Source organism: Callospermophilus lateralis, chromosome 5, assembly GCF_048772815.1.
Source record: "Callospermophilus lateralis isolate mCalLat2 chromosome 5, mCalLat2.hap1, whole genome shotgun sequence".
Classification (NCBI taxonomy): Eukaryota; Metazoa; Chordata; class Mammalia; order Rodentia; family Sciuridae; genus Callospermophilus; species Callospermophilus lateralis.
In genome coordinates, this window is record NC_135309.1 from 76,547,315 (window position 1) to 76,562,456 (window position 15,142).

The following is a 15,142-nucleotide window of genomic DNA, read 5'->3' on the forward strand; positions in this document are numbered from 1 at the left end:
TTTCTAGCTACAATTTAATATTAATGTTATGCTTTCATTGTGATTTATTTTTATAATTTGCTTCTATTTATGAATATTCAATTTGGTTTTATTTATGGTTTTCAATTTAGTGAAATAAGCATTTGTTCTAAGTAAATTTAGGTTAATAAAGATAAAGTTATTTAAACAAAACATTAAGCAAGTTACAGCACAGATTGTATGCACCTATGACAGAAATCTCGGTGGTATATACAGAAATGGGAGAAACATTTGGTTGCAGCAGATATCCAGCAAATGCACTTAATCTGTTGTTCATTGTCTATACAGATGAAAGAAAGTCATGAAAAAGACTAGCTTCAAGCTTCTAAGACAGTGGATGTCAGTAGGGCAAGGAGACTACATTTGACCATATCCAGAGACTCTGTAGTGTTCATACTTGAGAGGAAGGTTGCTGTTGGTATCTAGGGGCTAGCAGCCAGAGACATAGCTAAACATCCTATAATGCATAGGAGAGCTTCCACACAAGGCATTATCTGGGCCTGAATTTCCATGATGCCCAGCCTGAGAGACCCCACTGTAAGAGAAAAGAGAAAGGTCTACATGTATTACCCCTGACCTTGATTCATGGTGAATCACCCTCTCCTTTCCTCATTTGATCTTTGCCATTGATAAGATAAAGCCAAGGAAAATCCTTACCTTTCTCTACTTTACCTTACCTACTCTTGCCCTTCACTTGCAATTAGAATGAAGAAAATGGACTGTATTGAAGGATCTGTGTCCTTTATGTGCTAACACTATGTCCTCAATATCTGGACGTAACCTCCTAATTAAGCCATTGGAGTTAAGAAGTCTTCGGATGATCCTGTACTACAAAGAGATAAAAAGATAGTTAAGGTAAATATTAATATGATCTGAGTAAAAACTTGACTCTAGCTGTCACTGATCTTCATGGAAAGTTATTCTTTGGCCTGAATGTTATGGTTCCTTGACTCAATTAAATATTAATATTTCACAGATAAACCTAACCTTGAAATTTTAAAAGATCAACATTGGTTTTATTAGATATGTTAGCTTTCCCAAGAGGGAGTTTTAGAAAAATTAAAAACTACCTCTCAGCCATATTTAAGAAAGAAGAAAAATAATCAACAAGCAAATAACAGCTAGTAGTTGAAGGAGTTTACTTGGTCAACTCTCAATAAGTTGTCTCAAACGTATTTCTGCAAACACACAACCCACAAATTTATGTCTGAGGGTTAAGTGCTCACAATAAAGTTCTTTGAAGCTATTTTGTGGTTAGCATTCTCCCTCCTCCACCCTCTCAATTTCTCCAGAACAGTTTAGAAGTCTTTTTTTTTTTTCAAAACCAGAAGTTATTTTGAACCTTGTAACAGTATTTAAGCATGGAAAAATAGGGTGTTCTTAAAGCAGTGATCCTATCATACAGTCCTTAATAGACTTTAAGCCTCTTTACAAAGAGTGCATTTCCAAGTACTTTAGAGGTTGGGATAGCTTGGAGGCATTTCATGACTTTAAGTTCAACGTGATTTAATACCTAATTCTGACACACCTGTGGTAAAGTGATAGTGAAGGTGAAACTGAATTCCTTTCATTTCAGAACCACAGAATACTGCCAACAGAAAAATGGCATTATTTCCAGCCCCTATGAGCTACAGAGGTTGTGGTTATCAATACTCACACTGAGAAGAGTGCTGAGTGAGATGAGGGACATGGTCACATACGTTTTAGGAAGAAGATAAATAGGTTACAATATTTCACTTTTCCGGAGTCATAAGAATGGAGATCATAACATCAAGACCAATAGGCCCCAGCATTTCAAAAAAAGAGAGAGGAAAGAGGAACACCTCCTGTGCCCAGTTCACTTTATTATCATTGAGGATTTCTCCCTAAAATCATTTATTGAACACCTGCCAAGTACTATGCTCAATGCTAGACAATGCACACACAATAGTGAATAAGCCAAACCCACAGACTCTGCCTTCCGGAAGCTAACAGTCAGTATTCTTGCAAAGAGCCCACACAGTGTCAGTTTCTATTCTACCACTTGCAATCCCACCTTGCACTTATGTCCACTGCCTAAGAAAAGAATCATGCACAAAGAACAAGACAGGGACTGAACAGGTATATTTTTAATTCCAAGTCAGATAAAAACCATACCATCCCCAAAGGGTGTAAGCTTCAAAGGCAGTATGTGTGGCAGAAGATCAGTAGCCAGAAGTATACCCTAGATAGGCTGTGGGGGCCTAAAGGACAGTCTAAGGGTAAAAGCTGGGGCATGAGAATTATTAGCCAGGAGAATGACCCAGGGAGAGGGCTAAACAAAGAAGAGGAAGGGGGAAGGGAAAAGAAAGAATCTGATCCTTCACCAGCCATGGTGAGGACTGACTGTGTCCCCTCAGAATTCATATGCTGAAGCCCTAATCCCTAATACGATGGCATGGAGGTTGGGATTTGGGGGAAGTAATTATGTTTAGTCATGAGATTGGAGCCCTTATGATGCGATGGATTGGAAGGAGACACCTGAAAGCTGGGTTCCTCTCCCCGGCCCGCCTTCCTCTCTCTACCTTCTGAAAACACAGCAAGAAAGTGGCCACCTGCAAGACAGGAAAAGGGCTTGCCCTCACTGGGGAAATGAATCAGCTAGCACCTTGAACTTCTCGGCTCCAGCTCTGTGAGAAACAAATGGTTTGTTGTTTAAGACACCCAGATATTCAAGCCAAGAGCACCCATTGAAGCCCTTCTCTTTGAAAATACATACTTTTCATGCTCCCTTACAGGAGACATTTGCTGACAGTTACTTGGGCCACAGTTAGGTATTTCTATTGGAGCACCCTGCTTCTCAGGCCTCTGAGTTCCTCCGCTCCACAGTGAAGCTACTTCAGGTGCAGCCCCTTGTCCTCAGCCAATCCAGATTCTTACTTGCCTAGTAGATAGATCTTCAGGAGACACCAGTGTTTTTCCAAAAATCTTGGAAAGGGAAACCCAAAAATGACTCGGAAGCAAAAGTAGGAGAATTTTTCTCTTACAGAGTTGTGCCAAATGGACACTATTCAATGCTGTCAATTGGTCTGCAAGACAATTTTTAAAAGGACTCTGCTTCATAGTTCAATCTGGCATGCACAGATTTATGGCCTAAAACAGAATTCTCCAACTGAATCACAACCCATTAGTGGGATGTGAAATCACATGAGTTCAGCCAATATTTTTCTAATAAAACAGAATACAATCAAACAGCATAGAATAGAAAATATTAGAGTCCACTGTTGATAATAAGAATATGTATCATATCATCAAATCATTCTGTTTTATACACACACAAACATACACACATATACACACCTCACTATCTAAATCTACTTGGTTCTTGAGTCCTATATAATTATATTTGAGTCAAGCTGCAGCATAGATGTATCTTTTAATTGTGAATTGGGTTGGGGAGGCAGGTACTAACGTTCACCAGCCTAAAGAAACTATAGTAAGTGGAATGGAAATTTTCTTTAACTTTTTTTTTTCGGTTATAGATAGACATAATATCTTTATTTTATTTATTTATTTTTATGTGGTGCTGAGGATGGAACCCAGTACCTCACACATACTAGGCAAGTGCTCTACCACTGAGCTACAACCTCAGCCCCTAGAATGGAAATTTTTAAAAAATATATAAAATAATTGAAAAACTTTTTTATTTTGTCCTAATTATTCTTCATTTCTTTTTTGGATTTGTGCATCTGTAAGTACATCTGGCTTTGTGATAAATGTTCTCTCAAACTGCTGAAACAGAAGGTAGGAAACAAAAGGTAGGACATACCTGAAAACAGGATATGGGTTTAGATGCCCAAGGCCAAATCCCCACCACAGAGTTGGCCAAACCCATTCTTGTCATTCCCTGTGCCAAACCACTGGGCAGAATCTGAACCACAGGCAAACTCCTTTGTACATTAGAACAGCATTTAAAATGCCAATTTCTCAAATCACTGGGCAAAACACCAACTGCTGTCTAGGATACGGAGGCCTAACTGGGATCATGACCAATTCCATATTTTTGAGTAGAATTGAATTTGTTGGTATATGATGATTTTTATAAACTGTTTGACAAACTTTGCAAGTAATACAGAATTTCAAATGTGATTTTAGAGAAATTAGTTCACCTGACACTTTTAAATAATCCCAGTACATCCAAACCCCCATAATGAAAGTTAACGCATCTGCCCTGCTCTAAATGGCTACATATGGATCAGTGCTGCCAGCAGCGGCCTTCACAAGCACCATCCAGGGCTGTAGATGGGTCTAACCTTGGAAATTTGCTCTCCTGGAGTTTCTAAATATGTTGGCCCCCAATGGTCATAAATCCAATCCTCTTGAATTCAGTAGTCACTAACTTATAATAGATAATTATAACAGAGGAACCAATAAATCATGAATTAACTTAATCTTGTAGGGTTTGTCTACACTTTGGAACTTGCCACTCTTCAGTGGTACCACACAACTTCAGAGCACTGCTTTCTTAGCATGTTAATGACAACTGTGTACTAATAATGAATTGAATGTTTTGGCCTTAGAGTCACCACTGGTGAGCAGATTTGACCCAATATGTGAGAGTAAAGACCTGAAACCAATTAACTAAGTTCAACTTGATCACTAGTGTGGGAAGGAAGAGGACTTTATCATTTAGCATATATCTAAGTGATAATTTTGGTTATAAATTATTAATAATTACATTCAGAATACTAGTTGCTGTAGGTTTCAGGTATATTTTGTTGAAAAAAAAATAAGTGGTATCATGAAGTTATATTTTTCAAAGTCTTAACCAAATAGTGTAAGCATGTAACTCACCAATGCTGCCATCTACAGAAAACTTACCTAAACAATTACACATTACTACTGAAAAAACAGAGTTCACAAGTTTTAGCTTTTTTCCCCTAAATATCTTAATTTTGTGATTTTTAAGAGCAAAATATACTATAAGTTTTTAAGAGCAAACTTGTTTGGACTTGTCACCCAAAATTTATGCAATATATAACACCAAACTTGAAATTTAAAAAAAAAAAAAAAATCCTTAGGCATTCCCTGTGATGTCTACCATCCCTTATGCATGTACAACTGACAGTTGTTGTTATTTTTTTCTCACTTTTTCGTCCCTCAAATTAAAGGAAATTTCTTGAGTTTCCTGATGGCAAAACTTATTCCTAAAGACAAGCTGTACTGATGTTAAGTCAGAATGGATTAGAAGCATCTGGCATAGTTGTTACTCTGAAGGAAGTTAGGTTTGCTGCTGGGACAGTCCCTGTAGCATCATCAGGCACTTCCTCAACTATGTGTCAGTTTCTAAAACACCAAGTAAACAATTTTAAGTAAACCATCCCCTTAATTAGAAGTGTACACTGCAGTACTACAGCACATCACACAATTGCATACACACAATTGTGCAGCACATCACATCATTAGGTTTTGAACCTTGCAAACCTATTTCTGTTATTTCATATCAATCTATATGTAACAGATCGTCAGATGGACACTGAAAAACTTGACCAGAAATGGAAATTTTGCATACATTATCCAATGCTAAAGTATTTTGAGACATTTTTAAGCATAACAAACTCCTAAGTTTTCATTCAGAAGTTTTTCATTTTCACATATCATCCATTCTCAATGAGTCTGAATAGTAATAGCAAATTGGAGACAGGTAAGGCAGCGACGATTACACCTTCTAGCCAACTACCAACATTCAGAATTCTACTCTGGTCTGTAATGACATTTTTAAAACAGTTGTTAGCTAAAATATTTCCAGCAAAAAGAGAAAGGAAAATAAAATTGCAAAGAAGTTTCAATTTGTTAAGAGTTTAAATTACACCTTCAGATTCTGTATAGTAAAGGGCCCTGCATCTAAACTGAGTGTTAAAAACAGGTCTCCTCACCTATGAACAATAGAAAAAAAAAGAAGGGGAAAAAAGGAGGATGGAAAGAAAAATTCAATGGATAAAAATATTAGAACACATGGAATCATTCACAAAGAAAATCTGCTACCTGTTTGGATCCCCAGGGAAGGGATGAGGGACTTTTATGCTTCCCTGGGGAGATGGGGTTTTACATACATAATTTAAATAAATCAGCAGAACTCTTCACTAATTACAGTGCCTGCACCCCATGTGCTGCTTCCTCTTTAAAGCCACACTACTTCATTATTCTGCCTTTAACTCTCTTAAATGATTCATTCCCCCTTTCACTCCTGAGCACACTCTGTAGGGAAGCTAGTATTTAAGTTTAATTCCTAGTGCTACTTGATTTGGAGAGCTTGATAAGGCGAAAGAGGAGGAATCTAATTTAATAATTTTGTCATGATATAAGGGGCACCCTCCAATCCCCACTCCCCCAAATAACTAAGAGAAACAGGACCCTCTAGCAAGCTACAGCCATGAGCAAAGACACTAATTGGGAAAGCAGGGCCCACGTGCGGTGAGAGCTGTCACCCAAGAGAAGTGGCAGCCGGCGGCGAGCAGAGAGCTTGGGAGAGTAGCGCTGATGCCAGCCACTCCACCGGCCTAGGCACTCCGGGGAAGATCTGAGCCGCACCTGAGAAAAGCTTAGCTCCCTCCCAGTCACTAACTAGGCAACGAAAAATAGCAGGGCAGAGAGGCCAGTCCCCCATCCTTGGAAGCAGTCACTGTAAGGGGGACAACCCGGGTGCACGCTGCAGGCGTCCCCAGCCCTAGCCCGCGCCTCAGAGCTCCGCCTGGTCCAGGGAACCTGCCTCGCCCCGCCTTACCGTCCCAGCTCCGACTCCACCTCGAAGAAATTGCTCAGAGCATCCCTGTTGGAACCGTCGATCCAGTAATCCAAGACGACGCTCCCAGCCCCCGGGGCCACACTGGAGGTGACCGAAGAGCAGGACGAGGAGGAGCAGGAGGGCACCGTGACTTTGAGCATCTTCGCGGCGGGACTCCGGAAGCCGCCGCTGCTGCCGCCGCTGCTGCCACCGCCGCTGCCGGAGCTTGCAGCCCCGCCGCCCGCCGCCTGAGAAAGCAGGATCGAGAGAGAGGTGGCGTCCTTCACACACACGCACACACCCACCGCCTTCGCCTCCCGGCTCCGCCGCCGCCGCCGCGCGCGGGCTGCGGCTCCCCTCCGGCGCGCTCCGGAGGAAGGGTGGGCGGAGAAGGGGGTGAGCCACTGCGAGCGGGTGTGGAGAGGGAACCCGGAGTCACCGCCAGCCGGAGAGACGAGGGGGAGGCACCGCAGAGCCGAGAGATTCCCTCCCCTTCGCTCCTTCCCTCCCCCCTCCCCTCCTCCCGCTCGCCGAGCCTTTCCAGCCCCCCTCCCTTTTCCCTTTCTCCCGCCCAGGCGGTGGCTGCCGCGGTGCCAGCTTAGGGCGGCTCCGGATGCTGGAGCTTGGAGAAGGCACCAGGACCAGGGAGCATCATCCCACACGCCCTCCCGCGGGAGCCGGCAGCCTGGAAGGAGACCGCGTGCAGTGGGCTGAGAGCTCCGGGAGTGGCGGGCACCCAGCGGATGGTGCGAAAGGAACCTGGTCATTGTTGGTGCAACTCATCCCTCCTCGAGCGTGTCTCCTAGCGAGTCCCTCCCACCCAGCACCAGCCAACCAGCCATCCCTCGTTCGTCCCTGTGTCAAAGCTTATATTGGTGGCAGAGGGTGTCCTGTGGTTTTCAGTCCTCCAGGGCTCCGGTGCTCGCATCCAGTGGGAGCTGGAGGAAAGGGAAAGGCCTAGGTCTAAGCTAACTTGACTCACCTTTGAGTGAAGTCTTCAGATGGAATAGATGTTGTTGTTGCTGCTGGTGGCACTGCTGCCTCTGACACCGCTGGAGCTCCTAAAGAGGCACATGCTTGGCTGTGTCTAGTTGGATCTCAGCGTCTGAAGGCCAGCAACAGAAGTGGCTTAGAGAATTACAGGTCTGGAAGGGCCCTGGAGAACCCAACTAGTCGAACCTTCTGCCTTAAGGCAGGACCTGTCACCATTCACAGCAGTAAAGAATGCTACATTTAAAGTTTTCTTCTTCATAAGAGATGTATTCCATCAGAAACATTCTTATGTCCGTCCATCACCTGTCATGGCTGTTCTAAGAATTGGTTGAATATCTATCACCATATTGGTGAAAAAAAAACAATGATAAATTCAATCAAGTAATGATAAGTGTGTGAACACTAGTTGATTGAAACTGGAAAATTAACACAGTACCTTTACCTGACAGGTAATATCATGATGATGAACACATGCTCAATTTACAACTATTCTTGGAAATGTCAAATATATGTAAGTTCATACAAATTCTGTTACATAGTGGATTATTTGGTGAGAGATTGAAAATACATGATGTTATTATCTGGAGAATAAATTTACTAACCTTCATGTCAGAAAATCAACCTCATAAGCAAACCAAGATAATAAAGCTCTCTAAAGCAAATTCACTAAATAAGTTTCCTTTGGCTTGGTGAAAAGATGGGCATAAAGTAGTTAGCTAAGCCATTTTTATTCACAACTCTTCCAGTCAGGTCCAGAAGTGGCAGCACTGCATGTAAATGCTTGTGCATCATGAGCAATTCTGTTCTCTCATAGATCCAAAGCAAGCATGTTACATTGAGAGACATGATTAAGTTTCTTATCCCCTGCTGTTCTGGGGATAATGGATGGAAAAATAGCCATTTCATGGTACATAGATGATTATAGAATTGATATTTACATTCAGCATACACTGTGTCATTTGACACCTATTCTTTTCATAAATGACTTGTAAAAGTGCTACTCACTCAGGTTTAAAAATAAGGTCCCAACTTATCTGCAGTTTCACTCTATGGTATCAATTACCCTTGGTCAACTGAGATCTCAAAATCTTCAATGGAAAGTTCCAGAGATAAACAATTCATAAGTTTTAACTTTACCACTTTTCTAAATGATGTGATGAACTCTTAATGCCATTCTATTCCAAATCATCCCTTTGTCCAATGTAACCTCCCTGTATATACTACTACCCATTTGTCGCTTATAATGTCTGAATGGGAAAAAAATAGAATATATAGAGTTGAGGACTATCTGTGGTTTTAGGCATCCATTGGATGCCTTGAACTCTGTGCCCTGCTTATAAGCAGGAAACTACTATATTTTATTTAATCCCGGCAATAAAACTTTTATTTTAAAAACAGATGGATGTAAATTATAAATATTATTTTAATACAGGATAGGGATTAAATAACATATAATTTACTCTTAGCAAAACCACAATGAAAATGACCAGTAAAGGAATAGAAGTATAAACCCACAAAAAGAGAAGTAATGTTAAAATCTTGAACATATGGACAAATGGTGATTGACTTAGAAGACTGGGAAGACACGAAATATAGATTTGTAATGGAAAAAAGACAGTTAGAAATATCTAATTCTTTCCATAGAATCAAGAAATACTCTGAAGTTAGAATACAAGGTAGTTCTAAATGTGGGGAGGGGACAGAGAACAAAACATTGGTTGAAACTTTTAACATGAAACTCCGGCCTAGATTCTTTCTCCTGACCATTCATAGTCCAAAAACACTCCTACCAAACTCTAGGAAAATACAGTAGATTTAACTTAAAGTAGGATAAAATATTTTAGGTTAAAAAACATAACTGAGGCAATAATGAAAACAGATTAAGTGAAACTCTGCAAAATAAGCAGTGAGACTCATGGGCTCTAGAGTGCTGGAAAATTGGCTTCTATCTATCCTACCTCCATTCATATGGAAACTGGAGGATTCTTCACTAGGAAAATCAAATCACCCAAGGTTAGAGAGGCCTGTGGATACCAATAATTGGGTATCCAATTAGGATACCACCAGCACAATATCCTAATTTCTATAATCATCTTGGAGTAACACCCACCATTAAACAGGCTCAGCAACCCAATGTTTCTATAAGCTATTTAATGTCTTACACATGAATGGACAAAGTTCCTGTCGTATAATGGCAGAATAGCTGGTATGAATAAGTCTCCTGTATATAAAAAATATGGTTTCTGGATTAAATAGTAAATCAGTAGTATAAATGTACAGAATAACAACCAAACCCAGATAACTGAGAATAATGTAACCCAGGGAAGAAAACAACTCATCTGAGGAATATTTATTCAGCATTTTCCATGAGGGCACTCTGCAGGTGGCACAGGACAGCTATAACTCAAGCAGAAAACTTCAGTATTATTAGCTTGAGGAATCAGAAAGTAGAATTTGGGGCTGATGGAGATATTAAAAATTGAGAAGGGAATTCCAGAAAGAACAAACCACAGTGGGGAATCCAAAAATCCATATGTAACCAATGCTTCAATCATAGGCTAATCTCAAAGTGTGTGGGAGACTCTAATGAAAGCAGAATAAAGAAATAAACAGTAATCGAAAGGTTAAAATAGCTGAGAAGAAATTTTAAGTGTTACCACTTTGAAGTATAAGTCCCATCAAGTTCAATGTAGGTTGAGGGAATAGAATTTTAAACCCTCTTTAAGAAAAAGGTAGCAGGATTCAGAATGTCTACAAGAAATCATTGACAATATCCAGTAAATAATAAAAATTGTTAGATATGTGATGTGACAGGAAAATGTAAATGAAAGAAAATCAATAAAAAAACAAATTTCAAGATGATTCATAGATTGATATTCATATAAAATTATTTTCAATAGCTATTATACATATGTTCATTTGGAAAAATAATGACTGACATTTTCCAAAAAATGTTGGTAAATTGCATCAATTTTTAGATCCCAAAATTTCAACAGGCCAAACAATACAGGGAAAAAAAAACATACCTAGACTGAGACCCATGTAAGTCAAACACTTGAAAGTCAAGATTTAGAAAAATATTGTGAAAGCATCCTTATTGCGGGGGGAGGTATATTACTCATTTAGGAAAGTAGTGATACAAATAACACATGGCTCCTTATAAAAAATAATGAGGCCAAAAATCAAAGCAATGTCTCCAAAATAATTTAACTTTGAAATTAATGAATTATTGGAAAAAAATTTATAATTCTATATCCAGTAAAAAATCTTGAAAATTGAAATCAAATAGAAATATTTTTAGATAAACTAAATACAAAAGAATTCATAGCCAGGAGCTCTCACTATAAGATGTGCTAAAGAAATTTTTTGAGGCTGAAGTGAAATTAATCAGATGGAAATTCAGTTACACAGAAAAGGTGAAGAGTGGCAGGAGTGAAAAATATGTGTAAATATAAATGGCTGTTTTTCTTGTCCTTTTAATGTATTTAGAGACAATATAATTTAAAATAAAAATTATAAAATTAAATTTTGTGATTTATAGTATATATGGTAGAAAATGACACGAAATACTATATATCACTTCCTCTACATAATATTAGGAAAAGGCTAAGCTAAAGTGACAGAATGAAGATTGGTGGCTCTCAGGAGACAAGGTGAGGTGGGAATCAACTGCATAAGGACTTAAGGGGACTTGCAAAATGATAGAGAGGTTTATGTCATAATTGTGGTGGTGGTGATTACATACTTTTATGCATCTGTCAAACTCTCTAAATTATATGCTTAAAAATGAATTCTTATATGCAAACTGTACCTCAATAAAGCCAGTTTAAATAACAATAGAGGCATAGCCAATACTCTAACTTTGGTAAAATTAAAAGCCTAAATACTTGAAAAAAGAAATTAAGTTGTTTTCAATTATCAAATTGATTGAAAGTCCTAAAATTAACCAGTGAATTTGGCAAGGTCACAGTATACAAAGTTAATATAAAACAATCAATTGTATTTCTACATATAAACAGGAATAATAGAGAAACTCAATAAAAACATTCCACTAATTATATGATAAGAAGCTAATGTTCAATTTAATAGAAGCTATCTAAATTCTTTGCATTAAATATTGTGAGAATTTAAATTAGACCCAAATAAAATGAAAGGTATGCCATATTGATTGATTAAAGAATTCAATGTTGTTAACATGTCAGGTCTTCCCCTAATTGATATGTAGACTGATCTTAATAGGCTTTGTTTGCAGAAAATAAAATGTTTATTCTAAAATATGTAAAAACAAACAAACAAAAAGCTGAAGTACCAAAACAATACAGAAATAGAATGAAGTTGGAAATCTCTATTTTATTTCAAAATGTACTATTAAGGAACAGAAATGAAGACAGTATGCTACTCATGTAATAGAAAAAAATAAGTCTGTAGGGCAAAATAGAGAGTCCAGAAATAGAATCATATATATGTGGCCAATTATTTGAAAGAAATGTTAAGAATTAAATGGGAAAAAAATGAGCCTCAATATTTTCCTTGTATCCAAAACAAAAATAAATTTAAATTGGATCATAAACCTATGTATAGAAATTAATACTGCAGTAGTACTCCAAAAAGAAAGCACTAAAGAATAAGTTCAGGGATTTACAGTAGATAAAAATATCTTAGACAAGATACAACATACTCTAAACATAAAATTAAAATATTTCAAAATTGAAAGTTACCAAATTAAAAAACTTCCGTAGAGCATGAGAAACAATTAAGAAAGTGAAAACACAAGCCACAAGGTAGGAGTAAATATTCTTAAAACAAATATTTAACAAAGATTACATATCCAGAATATATTCAGCATTCTTAGAAATCAATAAGAAGAAAACAAAAATCCTGATGAAAAGTCTTTTGTTTCTTCGTACTGTATAGAGAGCTAGAAAGAACACTACATCCACCTTTACAATAACAACAAAAATTCAGGGTCAAGATTTTCTCTAACCCGTGAGAGGAGTGAGGTCACAGAATCACAAAGTAGTCTAAAGTCTAAGGAGATGCCTGCCCAGGAGGAAAGACGGCATTTGCTTACCTGGGGCAAACACAGCCCAACATCAATTAGAATTTGGTTGGAAAAGTTTACAAGATGGGGGTTGTTGAATGTGGGCTTACAAGAGAATGCAGAGGCTCCAGAAGTCACGTATATTGAAGGAGTTGACCATTTCTTCACAAACTCTATTGGGCGTACAAGAAAGATCTGATGGGAGTCCTTAGAAAGCCTGCCTGGTGGTGCAGATCTGGGAGAGAACAGCAGCTGTGGTGAGGGACAAGGAAACCAGACCTTTCTCTCCCTATAAATCAGAGACCTCAGTCTGCATCAAGCAATGTCGCCTTTAGGCACTGGCATAAACCCATTGAAAGTGGAGGAAGAGAACAAGGAGAGAGAAGCAAGAGTGTGCTGAAGATAGAACTACTGATGTTAGAAAGTAAGAGCTCTGAGGTCATGTTCCCAAGATCCAAACACACAAGGTCTACCTAAGACTGAAGTTTAATCATAACAAAGACAGTTCCCTGCTCACTAACACCAGCCAACAAGCCTCAAATACAAGTCAACAGTGGGATGCTGAGAGGAGACATCACATGCAAAGAAAAGGCCTAAAACTGAAGGTAAAGCAAAGAAAGTGTCTCAGGAAAACTAAAAGTTTTCCTAAACTGAACTAAACCCTAAATTAAAAGTATTGGTGCAGAATTCAAAGAATGTGTTGCTCTGAAAATTCAACCAAACTAGGTTAACTCAAACCCCTATAGTAAAAGCCTAGCAGAGGAAAAGCCCTGCGTGCTTACAGGCGTACAGTCTATTATCTGTTTCCACTGTTCAACACAAGATGCATGGTGCTCAGCATAAATTTATGAGGCAAACAAACTGGCAAAAAAAAAATAAACATTATATTGCTAAGAAAAAGACTATAAACTGAACCAATTCAGATGTGACAGAGATGTTAGAATCATCTGACAAGTGATTTTAAAATAACTATAATTAGGATGTTCAAAATTCTAATGGAAAAGGTGAAAAGATATGAGATTAATGGGAAATTTCAGCAGAGATGAGAACTCAAAGAATCAGATGGAATTTCAAGAAACAAAAATCCCAAAGTAACATAAAAGAAGAATGTCTTTGATTCACTCCTCAGTAGACATGTCAGACCCAAGAAAAGATTCTGTGAACTTTAAGACAGACAGAGAGAAATTACCCAAAGTGAAAGGCAGAACAGAGCATCTGAGAGTTGTGGAAAAATCTTAAATATAATAAATATGTCATTTGGATACCATCTTAGTGTATCTTATTCTAACATAATGCTTAAATGGACTCCCAAAAGAAGAGAGAATTAGGACAAGAAAAATATTTGAAGAAATAAGAGTATGAATTTTCCAAAATTAATAACACACACTAAACCACAGCTCCAAGAAACTTAGAGAAGATCAAGGATAAACATAAAATATTATATATGTGTTATGTGTATATACACATACAAACATACCATCTAGGCATGCCCTGTTTAGTCTTATGCAAACAAGAGAGAAGGAGAAAAAATTTAAGGTAGTTAGAGAAAAAGACACATTGCATAGAAAGGAAAATGATAATAATCCCAGCAAACTTTTTGTCTGATAAGGGAGAAACCAAGACAGTGAGGTAATTTTCCCTGTTATTTCTATGCTGGTATGTTTCCTAAACAGTTTTATGGAAGCTTAATTGACAAAATAGAAATTTCAAATATTGGAAGTATAAAATTTGATAAGTTTTGTTGTATACATTTACTTGTGAAGTCACCACCATAGTCCACAGGGTAAACAGGTCCATAACCTCTAGTCCTGTGTGCCTCTGCAGTCTCTCAATGCCCATTCCTCACCCACACCAGCCCAGGCAGGCACTGGTCTGCTAGCTGACACTAGAGATTTCTAAGGTTTAATCTAAAAGTCATTACAGTAGCACTTTAAAAAACTAGCCTAAAATTTTAAACAAACTAATATAGACGTGTCTTAAACATTGTATAGTATTTCCAGACTTATTAGACTGCCTTATTCTATTTTCAATTTCCACTTCTTAAAGGACAGAGTGAGTCCAAGTTTTCTAAATTTACCAGGTTTCCAAATAATTGCAGAGCTTTTTTCTTTAGCAGACTGATCTAACTTCTCCTGTCTCATTCATTTTTTCCTAACATTTTCTGGCTTTGAGGTGCAATGATGCATCACAAAAAAAGTAGAAACATAAAGAAAATGAAATTATAACTGAAAAAATGTGAAATAAAAAGGGGGGAAATCAATGAAATAGAAACTTAATATACCATAGAAATACTCAGAGAGCCCAAAGTTTGTTCTTTAGAAGGATCCATAAATGGGTGAACTCCCTAA

The 15,142-nt window shown here is 38.1% G+C and overlaps 1 protein-coding gene across 1 annotated transcript in view; it reads right to left on the reverse strand.

The window, feature by feature from the left end:
• Camk4 (calcium/calmodulin dependent protein kinase IV) overlaps positions 1-6,921 on the reverse strand; it is a 219,717-nt gene extending 212,796 nt beyond the window's left edge. Inside the window, exon 1 of the mRNA XM_076856004.2 lies at positions 6,761-6,921. Coding sequence (XP_076712119.1) covers positions 6,761-6,921 — 161 coding nt within the window. The remainder of the gene's footprint in view (positions 1-6,760) is intronic.
• Between the last annotated feature and the right edge of the window lie 8,221 nt (positions 6,922-15,142).